The 22161-nt window shown below is 34.5% G+C and overlaps 1 protein-coding gene across 1 annotated transcript in view; it reads left to right on the top strand.

The window, feature by feature from the left end:
• Positions 1 to 4568: 4568 nt before the first annotated feature.
• Positions 4569 to 22161, top strand: part of LOC132560122 (uncharacterized) — a 32566-nt gene continuing 14973 nt past the window's right edge. The window contains exons 1-2 of the mRNA XM_060224771.1: positions 4569 to 4614; positions 10260 to 10741. Coding sequence (XP_060080754.1) covers positions 10280 to 10741 — 462 coding nt within the window. The 5' untranslated portion in view covers positions 4569 to 4614; positions 10260 to 10279. The remainder of the gene's footprint in view (positions 4615 to 10259; positions 10742 to 22161) is intronic.

Below are 22161 nucleotides of genomic sequence, written 5' to 3'. Positions count from 1 at the left end.
CCCCAAACGTACTGACTGTATATGTGCTGTAACAAATGTCCACAGGAGTACAAACTATCTATGTGCTGTAACAAATATCCCCAAACGTACTGACTGTGTATCTGCTGTAACAAATATCCACAAAAGTACCGACTATCTGCTGTAACAAATATCCACAAAAGTACTGACTATCTATTTGCTATAACAAATATCCACAAAAGTACCGACTATCTGCTGTAACAAATAAACAAATATCCACAAAAATCACAACAGTACTGAATATCTGCTATAACAAATATCCACAAAAGTACTCACTATCTGCTGTAACAAATATCCACAAAAGTACTGACTATCTGCTGTAACAAATATCCACAAAAGTACTGACTATCTGCTGTAACAAATGTCCACAAAAGTACAGACTATCTATGTGCTGTAACAAATGTCCACACAAAAGTACTGACTATGTATCTGCTGTAACAAATATCCACAAAAGTACCGACTATCTGCTGTAACAAATGTCCACAAAAATCACAGAAGTACTGACTATCTGCTGTAACAAATGTCCACAAAAGTACTGACTATGTATCTGCTGTAACAAATATACACAAAAGTACTGACAATCTGCTGTAACAAATATCCACAAAAGTACTGACTATCTGCTGTAACAAATATCCACAAAAGTACTGACGTATATCCTGCTGTAACAAATGTACTGTAACAAATATCCACAAAAGTACTAACTATCTGCTGTAACAAATGTCCACAAAAGTACAGACTATCTGCTGTAACAAATATCCACAAAAGTACTGACTATCTGCCGTAACAAATATCCACAAAAGTACCGACTATCTCTCTGCACTAAAAAAAAACCAAAAAATTACTCACTATCTGCTGTAACAAATATACACAAAAGTACTGACAATCTGCTGTAACAAATATCCACAAAATTACTGACTATCTGCTGTAACAAATATCCACAAAAGTACTGACTATCTGCTGTAACAAATGTCCACAAAAATCACAGAAGTACTGAATATCTGCTGTAACAAATGTCCATAAAAGTACTGAATATCTGCTGTAACAAATGTCCACAAAAGTACTGACTATCTGCTGTAACAAATGTCCACAAAAGTACTGACTATCTGCTGTAACAAATGTCCTATCTGCTGTAACAAATGTCCACAAAAGTACCGACTATATCTGCTGTAACAAATGTCCACAAAAGTACTGACTATCTGCTGTAACAAATATCCACAAAAGTACCGACTATCTGCTGTAACAAATGTCCACAAAAATCACAGAAGTACTGACTATTTGCTGTAACAAATATCCACAAAAGTACTGACTATCTGCTGTAACAAATATCCACAAAAGTAGAGACTATGTATGTGCTGTAACAAATATCCACAAAAGTACTGACTATCTTCTGTAACAAATATCCACAAAAATCACAGAAGTACTGAATATCTGCTATAAGAAATATCCACAAAAGTACTTACTATCTGCTGTAACAAATATCCACAAAAGTACCGGCTATCTGCTGTAACAAAAGTCCACAAAAGTACTGACTACCTGCCGTAACAAATATCCACAAAAGTACCGGCTATCTGCTGTAACAAATATCCACAAAAGTAGAGACTTTCTATGTGCTGTAACAAATATCCACAAAAGTACTGACTATCTGCTGTAACAAATGTCCACAAAAGTACAGACTATCTATGTGCTGTAACAAATATCCCCAAACGTACTGACTGTATATGTACTGTAACAAATATCCACGAAAGTACTGACTATCTGCGGTAAGAAATGTCCACAAAAGTACTGACTATGTATCTGCGGTAAGAAATGTCCACAAAAGTACTGACTATGTATCTGCTGTAACAAATGTCCACAAAAGTACTGACTATCTGCCGTAACAAATATCCACAAAAGTACCGGCTATCTGCTGTAACAAATATCCACAAAAGTACCGACTATCTGCTGTAACAAATGTCCACAAAAGTAGTGACTATCTGCTGTAACAAATGTCCACAAAAGTACTGACTATGTATCTGCTGTAACAAATATTCCTAAACGTACTGACTATATGTACTGTAACAAATGTCCACAAAAGTAGAGACTATCTATGTGCTGTAACAAATGTCCACAAAAGTACTGACTATGTATCTGCTGTAACAAATATCCCTAAACGTACTGACTATATGTACTGTGACAAATATCCACAAAAGTACTGACTATCTGCTGTAACAAATGTCCACAAAAGTAGAGACTATGTATGTGCTGTAACAAATGTCCACAAAAGTACTGACTATGTATCTGCTGTAACAAATATCCCTAAACGTACTGACTATATGTACTGTAACAAATATCCACAAAAGTAGAGACTATCTATGTGCTGTAACAAATATCCACAAAAGTACTGACTATGTATCTGCTGTAACAAATATCCCTAAACGTACTGACTATATGTACTGTAACAAATATCCACAAAAGTAGAGACTTTCTATGTGCTGTAACAACTATCCACAAAAGTACTGACTATCTGCTGTAACAAATGTCCACAAAAGTACCGACTATCTGCTGTAACAAATGTCCACAAAAGTAGAGACTATGTATGTGCTGTAACAAATGTCCACACAAGTACTGACTATCTTCTGTAACAAATGTCCACAAAAGTACTGACTATGTATCTGCTGCAACAAATGTCCATAAAAGTACTATCTACATGCTTTACAAAAATGTCCTCAAAATTATTCGAATTCAAATATTGAGAAAACAACTAGAATAATAAGGTTACTTGAAATTTAGCAATTTCTTGTCTTTTGTCATGCGCCGTCCGACCGGAAACGATTTTCTCTATTCTAATACATTGTTTAGCAAAGCGTGTGTGATTACTATTGTCAGATAATTCAAATTTGGTTAGAATTATGATTACATAACATTTCGATGGTGCGTATATGTTTCACTGTGACTGATCCACGTGAACTGATGAGTGTGATTAATAGGTTCAAACTGATTCAATATTAAAATCTCTTCTCCTTATCTTCAATAACGGAAGAATCTTAAGATGCTCTACCAAAATTGTGAATTTCGTTACCCTAGTGTCTCGTATGTTTTCCTCGTGAAAGTAAAATTCACTATAATTCATAAACTGAAAAAATACACATCAGAACATAATTGCTTCAAATTTCAGATATATTTGTGACGTCTTGTCTTTCAATGACAAGAAATTTATTGTCCATTTTCATTGTCTATACCCATAAGAATTGGAAATTGAAGACAGGACATACTCTCTTCTACATTAGTCGCTTATCTCGATCTTTTCCTACAACGAAACAAACATAGACAGCTTTCCATCAAGCTGTATGATAAGTGTGATTATTTTATTTTCCCTGTTGTAAATTTTCCATTCCTTGATAGCAACATTCCTGCATCCAATAGTGGTTACATGCCGTAATTGATTTGATATTCAAGGACTTGTTCCTATTATCACGATTTTCGTGCAAGAAATCGTCAACTGACTAACAAACTCGTAACACAGGTTTTCCGAAGACGCGGGTTGCTGAAAAGTATAGGGAAGTTTTTTCGGTCGTCACAGACATCCCCATTAATAAATATTCTGTCTCTTTGTGCTACATGAAGCTGGATGTGTATGAAGCTTGTCAGTTTGTCTGATAGTTCCGTTGTTGTATACTTTGTTCCCATTTGAGAACGTGACATTACATAATTTCGGAACACTTAGTCCTATTCTCTTTGTACTTTCTCAGGAGTCTCTAGGTAAATCTTTCTCCTGTTTATGCTTTGCCCTAGTTTTATCTAACTTGAGTTTGGATTATTGTTATGTTGACATGTTGGTATTTTCTTGTTATCTTATCTTTTTACAATGGTTTATGAAGGAATCAAATGTTTTAACATCATTTGTTTAATTTCCAGCGTAAACAATCCAAGTGTGGTTAGAATAATTAAAACGGGATGGCAATTTAATATTATATACATTTGACCTTTACATCACATGTGTGTACAATGCCGATCAAGTTGTATCAAGATGACTTCTATGACGAATTACAACGACAATAACGACAGCTTCATAGAAATCGGGTGACCGAAATTTACATATGGAAATCTAACGTGATCTTAGCATAAAGATATATGTTATAGATATAAATAACCTGTTAACTAAGGAATTTAATATCAGCTAGCCCGTGTTCAGAACGATGGAAAGCCACTTACAATCACTCTGTATTTAACAACAATGGTATTCACTTATTTTAACAACATGTTCAGACATGGACCTATAAACATATCGGACACTTGACAATAAAATCAATCAAATACATCGATCCACGAGGAAGGAAGGAAGTTCCTCGTTCTTGATCTGAATGCTAATACATGCCCAACAATCCAGGCGTTCATTGTATTTTTATTATGAAATATTCTCTGTCTATTTTACTGTAACACGTGTTCAATATGTTTTCAGTGGGCACAGATTAAAGCTCATTCAGACTAAGTATAATCGCGTACGGGTTTACTATCCAAGTGAGAAATGACGATGTCACGTGACGCAGTGTCTGCCCCTTGTATTTGCATAAGCTAGGAGACGACAGGTCGGAGCTATCCGACTCGGCCCGACACAAGGTAAATATTACGTTTTCTGCACACCAAACGAGCTCGCAACATTTATACAAATGCACTTATACATTATCGAATAACCTGACCATCATGTATTTACAGATCGTTTCTCTCTTTTCGAAAGTACAGAACGTTTAACAATATGGTTGACCTCGAAACACACTAAAGATTTCGTGCATGGCGAACACTTGTACGCTATATATTAGCAGATATATTTTTATGGTGGCAGTATTGAATACTTTCAGTAGTATTTCAGTGTGAATGCAGTTTTAGTAACTAGTAACAGTATATTAAGACCTAAATAAGTACCCATTAGCCGTGTTGCATGTCTGAATTTCCAAATTATCGTGGAAAATCCAAACACGAAACGCCGCCCAGATATGTTAGATTCGCATATTTTATGTTGTTGAGCTAAAAATAGCCACGTCGAACCACAAACAATGCCATGCTTTCTTAATATCTTACACTTGATATCGTGATGTTTCTGAATTCAGCACCATACTTTATAAAAACAGAAATGTTTTGATAAAGACACCAATATAATGTATACTTTCCCGCGTTTTCCGGAATCGCATACATACAACGTTTGGAATACACAAATGTGTACGTGAGACCCGACATGCTCGCCAAGTGTATCGGGCATTGGGGGGTCAGCGGAAAAGTCTAGTATCCTGTAATTTATTCTAAATTTATTACTATAAATTTATTCAATATTATCTCCTACTAGAAGATAACTGTTGTGATAAACATTGTTGAACATTATTTAAGAAATGGAATATATAATAATGTTTAATATTGGACATAGTATTAGCGGTAAAAGTAATTTCATATTGATTTTACTGCACAGATGAAAACTGGCCAATACACTTGCCATTAAATTATTTAACATCATACTCTTAGAATGTATTCAAAAATTTCTGTTCGTCAAATGTTTTTCGTTAATTTAGTTATGATATTTAAACATTTGAAAATTCTAATATTTGAAAATTTTTAACTGTGGGAGAAGAAAATTCCTTTACCAGTATTTGTGAAGTTATTTTTTTTTTAAATATAACTTAATATTTATATGAAAGGATGTGATGTTTATAGTAAGGTATTTAAATCCGGTTAAAATGAAATGATTAAAACTTACAAGCTAGTATGCTAATGAGTCATTCTTTCGAATTGTCATTTTTTTTATATATATACGAAAAGTAACATGCTATTGTATGATTATTTAAAACTAACTCAATTCTGTTTATTTTGATGTAAAGAATAGTTATTTGAAAGTCTTCTCATATTTATTGATTAAAACCATGCATTTTATGTAGTTCCAAGAGGTTTTTGACCATAAATGTTCGATCGCGAACAACAAGGGGAAAACCCAGTTTATCTATAAATAGACCTGTTTCAACACATGCAAGTCATCAACTTTGGGCTGTTCTGTCACTGTGGCTAGTGACCTTGAACTTGTTGACAGTCTAGTAATATACCAATGCAATTATATGACAAACCTGTATTTAATTGGTAGTGACTGTGTAAAAGTTTTGAATTCTTGTCAAATATTATGTGATGCATGAACTGATACACAGAAAATGATGACAAAGCACTACGTTTAAAACAGATCTCAAAGTCTTTTTTTTGTTTCTAGTGTAAGATTCAAGTATAGATTTTCAGTTTTAGATCAAGGACAAAAATTAATTGATTTGTTTCCTTATTTTCTGGTGTACTTCCTTGTTATCATGGTTATATGATTGTGTCAAATGTTGTTCAATTACATAGGTATTCTAGACCTCAGTACAATCAAATGTAGTCTTAACCTGAAAATATTTCCAAGATTACAAGTACATGCTCAAGTTACCTCAGTGTAAGGTATCCATATCTGTGGATACATACTATGTGTAAAACTTACCTGTGAAATAAAGCAAGTTATGTCAGTTTCAAGATAATTTTAACTGACAGAAGATCTACCCCAAGCTACGTAGTCTAATGTGCTCAATGACATCATCTAATGTTAAAAACAGCCGATTAATGAGACGTATTGATTTGTATAAAAATCTTTCATGATGTCACAGGCAGATTCTACTTGAAACCCTTCAGGGATTGCTGTACAGAAGGAAGAATCATAAGATGATATCTGTGGTGTAATTATATCAGTGTTTTGATACTGCTGTAAAGAGATGTTTGGAGAATTCAACAGAAGGGTATTAATTAGCAATTTGGAAAATAAAGGAACGTTACATATACCTCAATGGTTGATTTGATTTCAAGCATTTGGTCAGTTGTTTGTGCATCCTATTTTTGACAGTATAATGATATTGAAACCATAGAAAACCAGTCTCAAGAGGCCTTGTATAATCACTTGAAGTTTGTCACTTATGTAGTTAACTGGTAATTAATCAATTCAACATGACTTAAATGTCATGATGCCATTATCAGAATTAACACTGCATATTTGCATTTGACTATTACTTCACGTAAATGATAAATTACGGATCATAATCGGTTTTATAAGTTAATAATAGAAGATATCAAAAAGTTTCTTTAGAAAACACTATAGTAATGAATGTTGGAAAAAAACTCATTTAAAGTACATTTGTCCCTTTTTATATGTGATGTACATATATAAAATGTAAGTTCTGCTGCTCTTCTAGTCAGTTAATAGCTATAAAGAATTCTTTTTAAGTAACAGCCGTGTTAATTACAATGTATGGCTATATCAAACTTTGCTAAATCAGGTGTCTAAACTTAATTGATTTATTTACTGTTTTGGCATCTACATTGTTTTGTGTTTTATTTAGTTATTTGATCGATTTCAATGATTATGAGACATTGGTTCATGATTAAAGTAATTATGCTGATGGTAAAGTTACTTTCATTTTATTGGATTTTGACATTCAGGGAAAAACACACACAATGACTTTTTTTGTTAATTTGAATAAATTTTAAGACAAATTATTTTAATCATAAAGAAATTTGATACATTTTCAGTGTAGTGTATTAGGCTTCAATGAAAAGTTTATATTGGATTGTCTTTCGATATAATTGGCAAAATAACTGATTAAAAAAGACTTACAATTTACTATTTTCAGAAGCGTTTGTAGAGCAAACTTAAATTACAACAGTATATGATGTAATAGTTTGTGTAATAGAATGTGTTGATTTCCCGATAGTGCTGTTGGTACAAAAAATTCACAAGCTGTAATGCGAACTTAAATAAAAACAGACTAGCAGAAAACTATGAAACATGGCAAATTTTGGCTTAATCAGTACCACAAAAGTTATACACAAACATATATATATTGTTAGACAGGAATTACATGGCCACACACAACAATCTGACATTTTATTTCTTTAGTGTGCTTCAAAAATGAATTATGTCTGAAAAAAATTTATATAAGTATTTACTTGACAAATTATCATCGCTATGTTGTTAGATTAAGTTCTGTGTAGATGCAGTGCTTCAGGATCGTATTGAACCAAAGTGTAATAATTTGAATGAAAATGACGGAGATTTCTCTAAAAGTAGGGAAGGTTGACAGGTACGCAATTAAACCATTAAGTGTCTGGACTTTTGTATTTGCTGAAGATATAGGCAAATCTGATTGGAATTCAATGAAGGTAATCTACTCACAGGAACTAGTAATTTGTGAGTTATTGATAGTATGTAAGAAGCTTATCATGTAATGTGATCATAACGAGGGCGATTATATGATTACCATAGAAACATGTAATTAAAGTTTGAACATAATGCTGTATATGTGCTCATGCAATAGAGTTATATTATTAGTCGAAAATTACCTGCTACAATTGAGATTAGTCTTTTGGATGACCTGGGAACTGAACTTCAAGTATCATAAATATGCTGGAATTTACCTCTGAACGGGGATTCCCCTCTTTGCGAATGCTTATCTTAAAATAGCATGCTTGTCGATACAACTGTAAAGCTAGGAAATGTAAATAAGGATCTATTAAATAAATGAAATACATAATGCTTTGTTGAAATATTATGTAATGTAATAATGTTATCAATGACTACTTTTTTAAAACGTTCGCATTTGTTAGCGACAGTAAATATTGTGTTCAGATCTTGTGAATCGTAAGCGTTAATTTGCCTTTTGATTTTTTCCCTGTTATTCTGGCGTAATGTGTACATACATGCTATAACAAGTAAGAGGTTTATTATACGAAGAGTTTATGCATATATTCATGAAAGATTACTCAATATAATGGCTCGTGTTTTAATGATTGGAAGCAACTTGAGGGTCGTGCACCAGCACTATACATTGAATGTACGTGCATGAATATGCTGTAATGGTGCAAGCACTTTATATATGGCCGTTTCTGTTTGACCAAAATGCAACTGGAAATGTAGGTCAGGGGAATTTCCCATGTACATGTACAAGGCTAAAAATAAACTAAATATATCTGCCCTATGTTTTCTATTCAAAACGAAAAAGCGTGTCCCATAGGTCTATTCATCTTAATGGAAGTAATATTTGAATCCTTATTAAATTGCTTCAAAAGTTTCTCCGCATTTCATTCCTAAATTAGTTTTTTGTATTTTAATTAAAGTTTTTTTCAGATTACATAGGAAAATCTTAATTTTGTAGCAAATGATATTGCTTGTAAATATTTTATCTGTAGTCTTCAGGTTTAGTAGTGAAGAAAGCATTCGTTGATGATGACGAAATATAGGATCTGATTTATGATTGGATGATTTTATTACTTGGTCAACAACAAAATCACGACACCTGATTCAGAGTCAATTTGTGGCAATTTTTTTGTCTCTTTCCTGACAGATGGATATTTTCCTACAACAAAATCTGCCCAGTTGGGTTGGTTTACGTGACTTGCCTCTCGTATCCATGTTTTTTTATTGATTTTCTTCTTTGCCTGGTGAGTGGGACATATGATAAATTTCCTTTTTGTTCTATTAACTTGGTCTTCTATCCGTTTTTGATCACACACATGGCCGTTAGACACGGAGATGGGGGATTGCAATGTACATGGTCTTTGTATCCAGAAGTCCATGAATCGCTCCAGTTCAAACCATTTCAACTGAATTAGGAGCATTTATATTGGTAATCAATTCTTTAGGCTTCTGTAGTGCAAACCATCTGCAAGAGTTGAAACTTGATGATCACTGTAGCTTTCAAAACACCTTGTAAAATAGTGGGAAATTCTGAATGATGTTGCCATAATGAAGTAGATTTTATATAAGCTGTACAAGTAAAAACCGAAAAAAATCAAGTTGGAAAATTATAGCATTAAGCTAACCAGGTTTGTGCAAACAAGCTACCATTTATTGATTTAGGCCAAGGTATGAGTAGGTTATCTGGAGCAAACAAAGACTTTTATTGTGTCGAACTCAGAAGACATCTGGGGATATGGGCATGGGAACAATGAACCTCAAACTCTACAAAGACTTGAAATACAAAACTCATTTCTAATGGTAATTTGGGGTATTAAGTTTATGAAACAAAAATCATCTATTGCATCTTTAAAAATAATTGCTTAAAGTAGATTATAATGCTGTGTTTTTCAGCTGTTATACAGTAGTCAAAGATTCTTGAAATTTTGATGGTTTTATGTATTGAATGTTTTAATTAATTTGTGCAGAATATTGTGGCTTTTATTTAAAATATTGATATTGATTTTAAATGTTGTAGGTTGCAGAAAGTGATGTGTGATGGATGATGGCAGAGTGCGGGCAGATGGAGGGTGGGCCATGGGACAGGAGCAATTTGCCTTCCCAGGAGCTGGTGCCTACAACCCTGTAGGCCCGGCTTTGACTCCACCCAACAAGGGGGTGTCTGTCAGCGGCTACAGTTCCTTAGGGAGTGCTCAAGGTCCACCAAATAAGGATGTGTCTGCTATACCAGGGATGGCTTCCTTTAAGTCAAGCCTCCCTGGAGGAAAAGAAGGATATCCTACATATGACATGGGAAAGGGATTCTATGGGGGTCATAATCCCAGGACTGGCCCTGATGTCCAAGGTTTCAGTGGACCTAGCACCAGTCCTGGACATTCTGCTGTCCCAAAGCCACGGACGGAAATGATGCCTCAGGGATGGAAACAGTTTGGTCCAGGGGGAGTTGGTCCAGGTCAGATGCCAGCAATGTTTGGCCAGTCAGAAAGTCAAAACACAGAGGTAAGAAATATCAGTTTGTTATTAATATAGGCATATAAACTTTTCAACAATAACCACATTGGTATGACTAGGATTAACCATCTCAGATTTCTATAGAATGCCAGTATTGCGTTAGATAGCAATATGGCAGAATGATAGATATTGAAACCAATATTGCATGCAGTTATTAAGCAATCGGAGTTGCTTCCCCTGTGTCAAAATCGGAAAAAACAAAAGAGTCATGGAGGCCATATATAAATTAACATTTTGAAGTGTTGAAGGGTAACAATAAAATGTTAACTTGAAGCTGATTGGACAGACAATAAGGAAACTGGATACAAGAAAGAAAACAAATATTGTCTGGGAGAGTACATTGATAGAAATCCAATCAATTATCATAATTATAGTTTGCCACTGGTTTGTTAAAGTGTAAAAGTCCATTGAATACAAAATGTTGATAAAGTTAGCAATCTTATAGAAATGGAAATGATCACTCTCATGCAAAATATGTGCAACATGAGATACTGTTTCTAGAGTAGAACATATTTCTACATAAATCATACTAATGTTATGAGTACATATGCACACAAATCATAGGCCAAGGAACAGAAACACTTGATTGCTAAGCACATTTTGGTGGCAACAATTGGTATTGAAATCAAGGTGGGATGTGGTAATTTTCAAAATAAGTCCTACTCTATATGTGTATGTTTTAAATTTGTCCCAGAAATGTATATACACCTCTGTTCTGTAGTGTACATGCTTGTAGTATTTTGTACTACAAAGCCCTGGGTTCTAACATACCAAGCATGACTAATCAGGTGATTAAATAAACTGACCACTGGGTCATCTGTGTGGTCAACAGTTTGGCGGGAGATGGCCATTGTGTGAGGGACAGCTGAGTAACATACTTTTAACAGTTCAGTAGAGTACAATGATTTAAAGATAGGAAAAATATGGTCTTCTCCTAGTTAGCTGACTAGGCCAGTTATATGGTGACCTTGGCTAGAAATGAAGGGTCAGTAATGGTGAGAGTATTCAGATTGAGTGACCAGTATCACAAGTCAGTCAGGTGCACCAGGTCCCAGTAGGAACCTCCCCCATGCTGTGTACATGTTTGTTGTGCAAACCTTCCTACACCTGTTGGTTATTTCTTACTTAAGATATCAAGTACACATAACTGTACTCCTGTGTTACAATTCAGACTAAATCTTCGTGCAATCTGGCCTTACATTATTATAGTGGATGTACACTCTTGCATTATCTTAATGTAAGCACAATTGCCACATTCCTGTTATCAGTAGGAAATGCACTTTCTCATCATTTTTGTAAAGACTACACTAAATAGCATTTTTGTAAAAATGAATAAGGGGTTGAACCATCAGAGATGACATTGTACAAAATCATGATGAAGTATTAAAAATGTGCTCAATCTACCAATCTCCTTAGACAATGGCCTGTTTGAAATATTGAAAAAATGTGTCAGTTACTATATGATAATCTTTCTTTGAAACATGTTAATTGACTGTTGAGAAATTGAAGGTTTCATTTTGTTCATCGTGTTGGATATTGTGACAAAAAACCATGTAAGCGAAAAAAAAAGAGTGTTTAATTTGTGCTGGCAGAAGTTAGTATTGCCAATTATTATTAGTAAGTGGAGTGTGGATGGAGACTTATCTCGACAGGTTAATGTTAATTAACATCGTCACTACCTTTATTTGACAGACCTGTGTTAAAATAGGGATAGTCTTGGCATGATTATCTTACAAAATATGTAGTGAAATACTAAAGCTTTTTATACAGATTGCTTGTAATACAGAGTTGGGGCCTCGTACAATGTGACAGGATATCAATATGAAATCACAATGAATCAATGGTAGATAAGTGACGTATGATGTTCATTTAAAACCCACTACCTGTTTATTGTTGATGTCACAAATATCCCTAATAACTCTTAGCGACACTTGTGTTTGAACAGTCCATAGGAAACAAAATTAGAAATGTCGAAACAAGAATAGAAAGGGTTGAAACTATCACTAGATAGAAAATGATTGTGTTTGAACTTCCTGTCTATTCAGACTCACTTGAGGTTTGATGTACATTTTCATATTATGAAAATTCCATTCATATTGGAAATAAATACAATGTGACAACTGCAAAATTGTTAGATCATTTAAGAATGAATATCTACGTAAATCATCACAGTTTCTTTCCCATGTATATTATTAACTGGAAGATCTTTCTGAAAACCATAATCATGTAAATGATTTACGTAAAGCTATAATGTGTGTTGTCATGAAGTGAGTTGTAAAGCATTGAAGTGACAAAGGTCAACATGGTGTTTAAATGATGTCTGTCATAATATCTTGTGCTGTACAGTGTATCTTAACTCCCGTGAATAAAAAATTACACTTAAATTAATATGAGGCCATTAATTGGTCAGATGGTGCATGCACTGTGGTAACACATACACTCGCCTTCACCTAAATGTTCCATTACCTACATGGAGGTGAAAAGTAAAGTGCTTATACTCTAGATAAAGTTCTGACTAGAACTTGTACTTAGAAGGTGAATATTTGATTGATGGTGCTTACCACCCTTGCCTTGGTTGATGTAAGAGTATAGCCAGTACATAGTGATTGACTCTGAAGGGATCTGTTTCCAGACACATCAATGGTCACAGTCCCACACCTGTGCATACTATATTTATAGCACAGGCATGGTGTGTGGGTCAGATAGCATTTATAGTTTACCATTCAGTACTTTAGATCTATAAACTGTTTGCTAGGGGAATATATATGCATTTGATATAATTCTACTTTATTTACTATATTTGAAATAAGTGATTAAATATTGTACATTCAATTTTGCTTTGACTTTGCTTTGCTGTACTTTAGCCTCGTGTTTTAGCATGGAAACTAAAACACACCTGTAGAACTCAAACACCCCCTGCACTTGGATGTTTCCATAAAGCCAATCAGATGGTTGGCAGAGCTTGTTCATGAACACTCTCACAAATGTTTGGGTGTGCATAAGACACAGGAGTTGGGCAGTGCTTTTAAGTTAACACTGACAATCTACATATGTCACAAGGGGTTGTTAGAGCTTGTTATTAAGTGCTTTCAATCTACATATATCACAAAAGGTAGTGGGGGGGGGGGGGGACTTGTTAATAATGTCTTTGATCTGCATATGTCACAAGGGATTGGCAGAGCTTGTTACTAAACACTGACAATCTATATATGTCACAACCGGTGGATAGAGTTTGTTACTCAGTGCTTTCAGTCTGCATTTGTCACAAGGAGTAGATGGAGATTGTTACTAAGTCCTACAATTGAAATATGTCACAAACATTATAGTCCCTGCCTAAGTATGCCAAATTGTATTATACTATTGGATCATATATTTTTGTGGGAGGGGTTAAAAGATTTCCAAAACTACACCATTTTCTTGTTTTTGCGGTTAAATCTTTAAACTCTGATAGTGCTATGATCAACGTCAACTTTTACCTGGTTAATATATCGTTATCGGGGACATTTGAATTGGTATATTTACATTACCCATGAGTTTGACAAAAATAAACCCCCCATGAAAATGAATGCATTTACAGGATGCAGTTTTCAGTGATTCAGCCTGGATATTTTAGCTCAAAACAGGCAGGATGAATGTATTTGGGTGATGATAGGGGATACAGAATCTGGCAAGGCTGAGAAAAATGAACATGCATTTTATCACGAGGAACAGGAAATCAACAGGTAAAAATGTTGACACAATAAAGGCAGGGAGTTTCCTAATTCTTTATCCTGTTGTAACTAAGCAATTGACCATCTAAGAAATGGGGTTACATCCTTATCTTCATATGTAGTTATCACTGGTGATAGTACTGTTGCTAAGTAAGAGGACAGATGGGTTTACACAGCCAGATAATGAGTAGATCATGCTTGCATGCCCTTAGGGGATGATAAACCTTTTTTTTCATTTGAGGTTGAATATCAGTTTTTCTCATGGATAACGTAGGCAATTTAGCTTCTTCTCAAATTTATGTTACTTAACTTGGAAAAAAAAGCAGAAACAAAAACAAAAAATTGAAGAAAGAATTAAAAAAAAAAACCCAATCCAAAGTTATTTAAAAGTGCATAAGTCGAAAGATTTAAGATAGTGAAAAAAATCACGACCAGCTGGCTAATAAAAGTGTATATTTAAGAAGTTTTGTGAATTAATAAAATGTTACAAGTTACATCAAAGCAACAAGCTTCCCATCGAACATTTGGAAAATAGTTTGATTACTAGGATGTTTGAAAGAGTAGGTAGTTTGTATAGGTGATCCAGGATGTATAACACCCTGCTTATGAAGCACGCACATCCACATGTTTGTAATTATATACAAGGTATGTTGTGATATGTTATATCTGGTACAATATGAAGTGTTGTTATCACAGTGGAAAGTGTTCCTTATCCTGATACATAATGTTCTGGAGCCCCTATGCGGGATATATGTTGTTATTTAGAATTCACATAAAGCGTACATATTTATCTATCTCTGATGATCCGTATCATTGATCAAAGATATGTATATCTGTACAAGTCAGCTGTTTTAAGGGTTTTAAATTGTGTCGATAAATTAGAATATCTTATAGAATAGATTTGGATTGACTGGGGGTTTTTTTTGGGAGAAACAGTTGCAAATTTCAAATAGCTGACTTAAAAATATGACTTAGTGAGGGAAACAGATCAAGCTTAGTTGACTCACTGAGGGAAATATAGGGATTCTAACTCAATGTATGAAATTTCAAGAGCTTGCATATTTATAGAGAAAGAGACTCCAAAATAATGAAGGAAAGTTCAAGGAGCTCAAGGAAGGAAATAGAGACCCTATGTCACTGAGGAGCTTTGTTCATTGTTTATGATACCAACCTAGTGTTGACATTCTTCACACAAAGCTTGTGTTGGATAAGATGGATAACATGACTACTGTTCTACCTTGAGCCAATATATGTTAATTCATATTGTTACCAAATATATATCAACCTTATTACTGAAGGGTACTTTTGATATAGTAACATCTGATGAGGAAGAAAAGGAGAAACATTTGGATCAGATATAGTAACACCCTACTATTTAGGATAATTAGGAAAGTTCCTTTTATTGGTTAGTATTCAGCATCATGAAATTTAGTAGTGAAAAGCGAGAGTATGCTACAAAAGTAATTTGAAATGTTGGCCTGGTTTGTGGATTTGAAAGTAAGGACAATCTGTTTCGTAGATACAGATGTATTTGTGGGGACCACTTACTGAATAATGGATGACAATCATTTAGAATGGAGTAGATCAATAGTGAGGCTTGTGTGGGTATAATAAGCTGGCTGATCAATAATCTTGACTGTTATTGCATGATAGTAACCCAGTCATGATCTCTATATCATACAGGTATACGACCAAATCAGTCGGCCATTTTGTCAATAGTCACAGGTGACTGAATAGTGTGTACTAGGGTTCTCTCAGCATTTCTTTTTATATGAATAGGTTGGTTTCCAAGCATTAAAGTAAGTGAATCATGTGTATATAAGGGCTCATTCAGCATTCTGTTGTTATATATAAGTTGATTTTCAGGCACAAGATTTGAACTAGAAATTATTCATTTGAAATACGTCATGAAAGTGTTACTTACTAGTAAAAAAAGAAGCATAGCTCAGCACAGCTAGGATGTGTTGTATTGAAAAATAAAAAAACCCCAAGAAAATACCAACATGTCAGCATAATGATAATCAACTCAAAGTAAATAAAGCCAGAACGCTAGGGAAAACCATGAACAAAAGAAAGATTAACAAACTCCTGAAAAAGTACATTGAGAATAAGACCAGGTGTTCTGGAAGAGTAAGTGTCTTCTGCTTCACCATGCAGATCTTTTGAAACCCTGTGTGGGGTCATTTGACAACTTCTTGCACAATATTGAGATATTGGGAGCAGGCGCTTGAATATTGGATCAACTGTGAGATGTAAATTCCATAATTATATGAGCCAAGGCATGTTGCTATCCAGAAATGGAAAATTCACAATGTAGGTAAATAGACTTCATCTACTCATCATACAGCTTGGTGGAAAGCTGTACATGTTAGATTTGTTGTAGGAAAAGATCTATTTATTTGATATGACTCTTTGAAGGGTCTCTCAAAATTGATCACTAGGCACTGCCTCAAAATGACAATGACTGTTGAGAGGTGATCAGCAATCAAACAAATAAACCAGTAACTAATTCATTATGCTCCTCAAAGGGAGAGCATATAGTTGCCACTTTAACCTTATAAGTGATAAGTGGTGGGGATGACAACAGGAATTTTTCTCCCCATACATGTCTTACTAAACAGATTTGTCTGTATTATTCCATGGATCATTAAATAGTCTCCTTTATAGGCTGTTCTTTTGTTGCTAAAGCAGTGGTTATAGTGGGGATGGATAGTGAAGACATCTTAATGTAATTACAATGGAATCAATACAGAGCAGACTCTGAGTCATACCAAAGTACTGGGAGATACAGAATGTACATAAAGGATGGGGACAGTGTAGCACATAGGAGGTATATACTAAAAAGGGTGCGATAAAATGTTGTAGATAAGGATGTATAATATAGAGGATGGGATTAAGTGTTGTACATAGGGATATGTAATATAGAGGGTGGGATTAAGTGTTGTACATAGGGATATGTAATATAGAGGGTGGGATTTAGTGTTGTACATAGGGATATGTAATATAGAGGGTGGGATTTAGTGTTGTACATAGGGATATGTAATATAGAGGGTGGGATTTAGTGTTGTACATAGGGATATGTAATATAGAGGGTGGGATTAAGTGTTGTACATAGGGATATGTAATATAGAGGGTGGGGCTAAGAGTTGTACATAGGGGTGTATAATATATAGGGTGGGATTTAGTGTTGTACATAGGGGTGTATAATATATAGGGTGGGGCTAAGCGTTGTACATAGGGGTGTATAATATATAGGGTGGGGCTAAGTGTTGTACATAGGGGTGTATAATATAGAGAATGGGATTTAGTTTTGTACATAGGGGTGTATAATATATAGGGTGGGGCTAAGTGTTGTACATATGGGTGTATGATATAGAGGGTGGGATTTAGTGTTGTACATAGGGGTGTATAATATAGAGGGTGGGATTAAGTGTTGTACAGAGGGGTGTATAATATAGAGGGTGGGATTTAGTGTTTTACATAGGGGTGTATAATATAGAGGGTGGGATTAAGTGTGGTACAGAGGGGTGTATAATATAGAGGGTGGGATTAAGTGTTGTACATAGGTGTATAATATAGAGGGTGGGATTTAGTGTTGTACATAGGGGTGTATAATATATAGGGTGGGATTAAGTGTTGTACATAGGGGTGTAATATATGGAAGGTGGGGCTAAGTGTTGTACATAGGGGTGTATAATATAGAGAGTGGGATTAAGTATTGTACATAGGGGTGTATAATATAGAGGGTGGGATTAAGTATTGTACATAGAGGTGTATAATATAGAAGATGGGGCTAAGTGTTGTACATAGGGGTGTATAATATAGAGAGTGGGATTAAGTATAGTACATAGGGGTGTATAATATAGAGGGTGGGATTAAGTGTTGTGTATGTATATATACACGGGTTTATAATATAGAGGGTTTAGGAACAGTAGGATGTATAACATTGATAGGGGAGACAGTTTTGTCTTATGTAAGATTTAGCAAAGGTCTGTTATTTGTGTTCTGAACTTGAAAATTATCAAGTATTCAGTTTTTAGTTCTAAGATTAAGATAAAAGCTTTTAGAAAGAAATATTGATTTTGGTTTAAGATGCATGCTTTAGCAATGTGGAGAATTATATAGAATAGAAAGATTTACATAGTAATTGGGCCATTGAGAATTTGTTGAATTTCTGAGATTTTTATGTTTTAAAATATCAATGCAGACATATCTGGTTTAATTCAGAATTGGGCTAATCTGTACAAAGAGGATTTCCCCTTTTTCCCCAAAATATCTCTGACCTACTGACACTGTTTTAAGTGTATGTGAGAAAGTAATAGGTGTTTAGAATTGGATTACCTTGACATTGCCATGACAACCACTTTGTCTCTATGATAAAAAAAAGAGAAAATTGATTTGTTTTCCTCTCCTGTGCTGTAGTATTAGTCATTATTACACTCAGCCTAACATTGTTTTACACAAACAGTAGGAGTGATAACTGGTTTCAATTAAGGTTTTCTTTTTTGTGCTTTCTAGACACATAAACATGACTTTGATTAAATACTGGTGGATGTGTTGGTTCAATACAGTCCATTCCTGCTAAGAAAGCCACTTAAGGGAACAGAAAAGGCAGATGTACTCTTTATAAAGGTTCACTTACCATGAAATGTAATACATTTGGACTCGAAACTTGTGGCCTTTATATACATGTTGCACAATAGGTTTTGTCTTTAATTTATTGAACTTGTCTAATACATTTATTGTTACATGGACACTCACGAGAACTGCAAGATCCTCAATTTTGCTTGAACTATAATTCAGATTTAAAAAGGCGTTATGTTGAAACCCCCCCCCCCCAACCCGTTGCCTCCTACCCCCCCTTCCCTTCACCTCCTACCCCCCTCCTTCTCCTTCTACCCCTCCCCCCCTCCCCGAGAATTTGCTGCTGATTTCTACCTGCTTCTACCTGCATATTAGTGTATAAGTGAATATATACTTAGTAATACATGAGATAGGTTGGTGTACTTCTACATCTTATCTGACTTAAAAGAATTTATGGTCTTGTCTGTAGATGATTGCGATTACAATGAGATGTCTGCCAGCTCCTCATCGTCTAGCCCTGTCTATGTCCCATTTGTACAGCATAAAATTATTTCTAAACATATCACCAGACAGACTTGATTGTGGAAGAAGTTTGTAATAATGTATTTAAGATGTATAAAGAAAGTTACATCAAGATTTTAAGAGCGTAAAAAAATGAAATGACAGCATTTTGTCCAAGTAGCTTTTCAGCGCATGAAGAGCTGATGTGAGAAATTATTTTACATGGTTGAACATAAAATGGAACATTCACTGATATGCAGACAGACAGACAGGTCTCAGGTTACCTGCTCTCATGTCCTGGTAAATAGTGGCCAGGGCTCTGATCACAGTGTGAGGTTACAGAGGAGCCCAGACATGCGACAGACTCAATGATATTGGCTACGCACCTGTCCTCTTGCATAAACAATTTTTATGTTACTTGCAATAAAATTAGTTTCTTTAGAAAGTGGAGGCTAAAATCTTGATTTTTAAATCAACATGCACTTTTTAAAAAAATTTTTAATCATATTCAGGCCAAGTTGGTAAGTGTTTAGCAAACAGACCCATTAGCATCATCTTCAGATGAATTTTACCTGTAGAAAAGAGACTAAGCATAAGACATGGATACTGGTAGGGATGTTTCATTGTCTGTTACGTAATGCTCAGAGCAGGTGACAGCAATTGTGTAATGTTCAGCTCTTCTATGTAGAAAACTGAATAGATTCTTAGTCATGTGAGTTTCAATAGTTAGATTTTGTCCATGGAATCATCAAAATTGAAACTGAAAGTGATTCATTTCAGATGTATCCTTGGGTTAATGTGCCATATTTTCATATTTGTGTTATAAAAAGGATCGAATCAGACTTAAAACATTTCAAGGAGAAGAACTTAGACTATGAATAGCTCTATTTGAAAGCTGACCATGCATTTATTTGATTTCTGATTCAGGTGTGTATGTGAAGGTCTGCAAAAGTGTCTGACTATATATGCTTATGTGTTATTTTATGCAGACAGACCTCACACAGTTCTACAAAGGATGCAGAGGAATTAATTAATATCAATCTACTTGATACGATTTACAAACTTATTGTGTTGTACACAGAATTTCGAGATGTTTATTTGGATGAAATTGGGTACCTTGTTCAAAATTTACCAAACATGTGAGAATTGAGGAAAAATGATTAAGAACATGCCCATTGATCAGGAGGTAGGTATGATATTAATAACTCTCATCAATTAATATATCTCTTTTACAACCACATCTTAATATTATCTTGATATTTTACACACCAGAGAAATAGCCATGCCCTGTCATTTGAGATTTATGTGGTTATCATGCAGCTTTAGTTACCAAGTGTCCATGAAACTGGGCTAAGTTTAAAACATAGTGTATACTTCAACATTTAATACCATCTGTTCAGCTTATAGGCAAAATTCACCTGCTGTTTGATGGAAAGATGTTAAATATATGATATACACTCTTAATGTAGGGTATCCATGTTCAAGTAGCCCTTTCACCTAGCAAATGTTTTGTACCTGGAATCAGCTGTTTTGTGCTAGGAGACAAAAAAAAAAGACTTTTTTTGTATCAGGAGACCTGATTTACCCGAACAATGTTTTTGTATGGGAGGCATGCTTCGTGTCAGGAAAAATATTATGTACTTAGAGACATGTTTTATACCCAGAGACATGATACAACAGAAGACACTTTTTGTACCAGGAGACATATTCTTTACCTGGAGACATATTTTATAAATACAGATATGTACTGACTAGGAGATATGTTATTTAGCAAGGGACAAATCATGTATCAAGAGAATATGTTTGTGATAATCAATTTACCTGTATACGTTTCCAAAATTGTAATACATAGATTCAGAATTGCTGTGAATAGACCCACCGACCTGGCTAGACAGAAAGCTAGACAATGTCTCCGCTGGAAAGTGGGTCACTGTGATGGGAGAGTATCTTAGCAAGGTCATCTTGCTACTGACTGTATACAACACACGGCTTGATCACTGTGTATAATGTTAACTACTTTATTATGGTCCTGCAAGTATGACAAATTACAGTTAGAAGAAATAAGGTTTCCGATGATGATAATGTTAGTGTGTACATGAAATCAGGAATAATATAGCATAGAATATAATTAGAAATGATTAGCATAGATTATATTTACTGGAATATGAATTGGAATACATCGGTGTTATATATTTTAAAACTGTATCTGTTGGAGTGTGAAATGGAATATACCAGTGTTATAAATGCAAGTGTTATGTTTTAGACTACATGTATGTGTTTAAGTTTAAAATGGAAACAGTGTTATGATTCAGACGTGTTGGAGTAAGAAATTGAATAGAGGCGTTATATTTTAGACTGTATATATTGGAGTGAGAAATGGAATAAACAGGTGTTATACTTTAGACTGTATATATTGGAGTGAGAAATGGAATAAACAGGTGTTATACTTTAGACTGTATATATTGGAGTGAGAAATGGAATAAACAGGTGTTATACTTTAGACTGTATATATTGGGGTGAGAAATGGAATAAACAGGTGTTATACTTTAGACTGTATATATTGGAGTGAGAAATGGAATAAACAGGTGTTATACTTTAGACTGTATATATTGG

Source organism: Ylistrum balloti, unplaced genomic scaffold (assembly GCF_031769215.1).
Source record: "Ylistrum balloti isolate Yb309-2 unplaced genomic scaffold, AGI_CSIRO_Ybal_v1 Utg371016, whole genome shotgun sequence".
NCBI lineage: Eukaryota > Metazoa > Mollusca > Bivalvia > Pectinida > Pectinidae > Ylistrum > Ylistrum balloti.
This window is presented reverse-complemented; position numbering and strand designations above follow the sequence as displayed.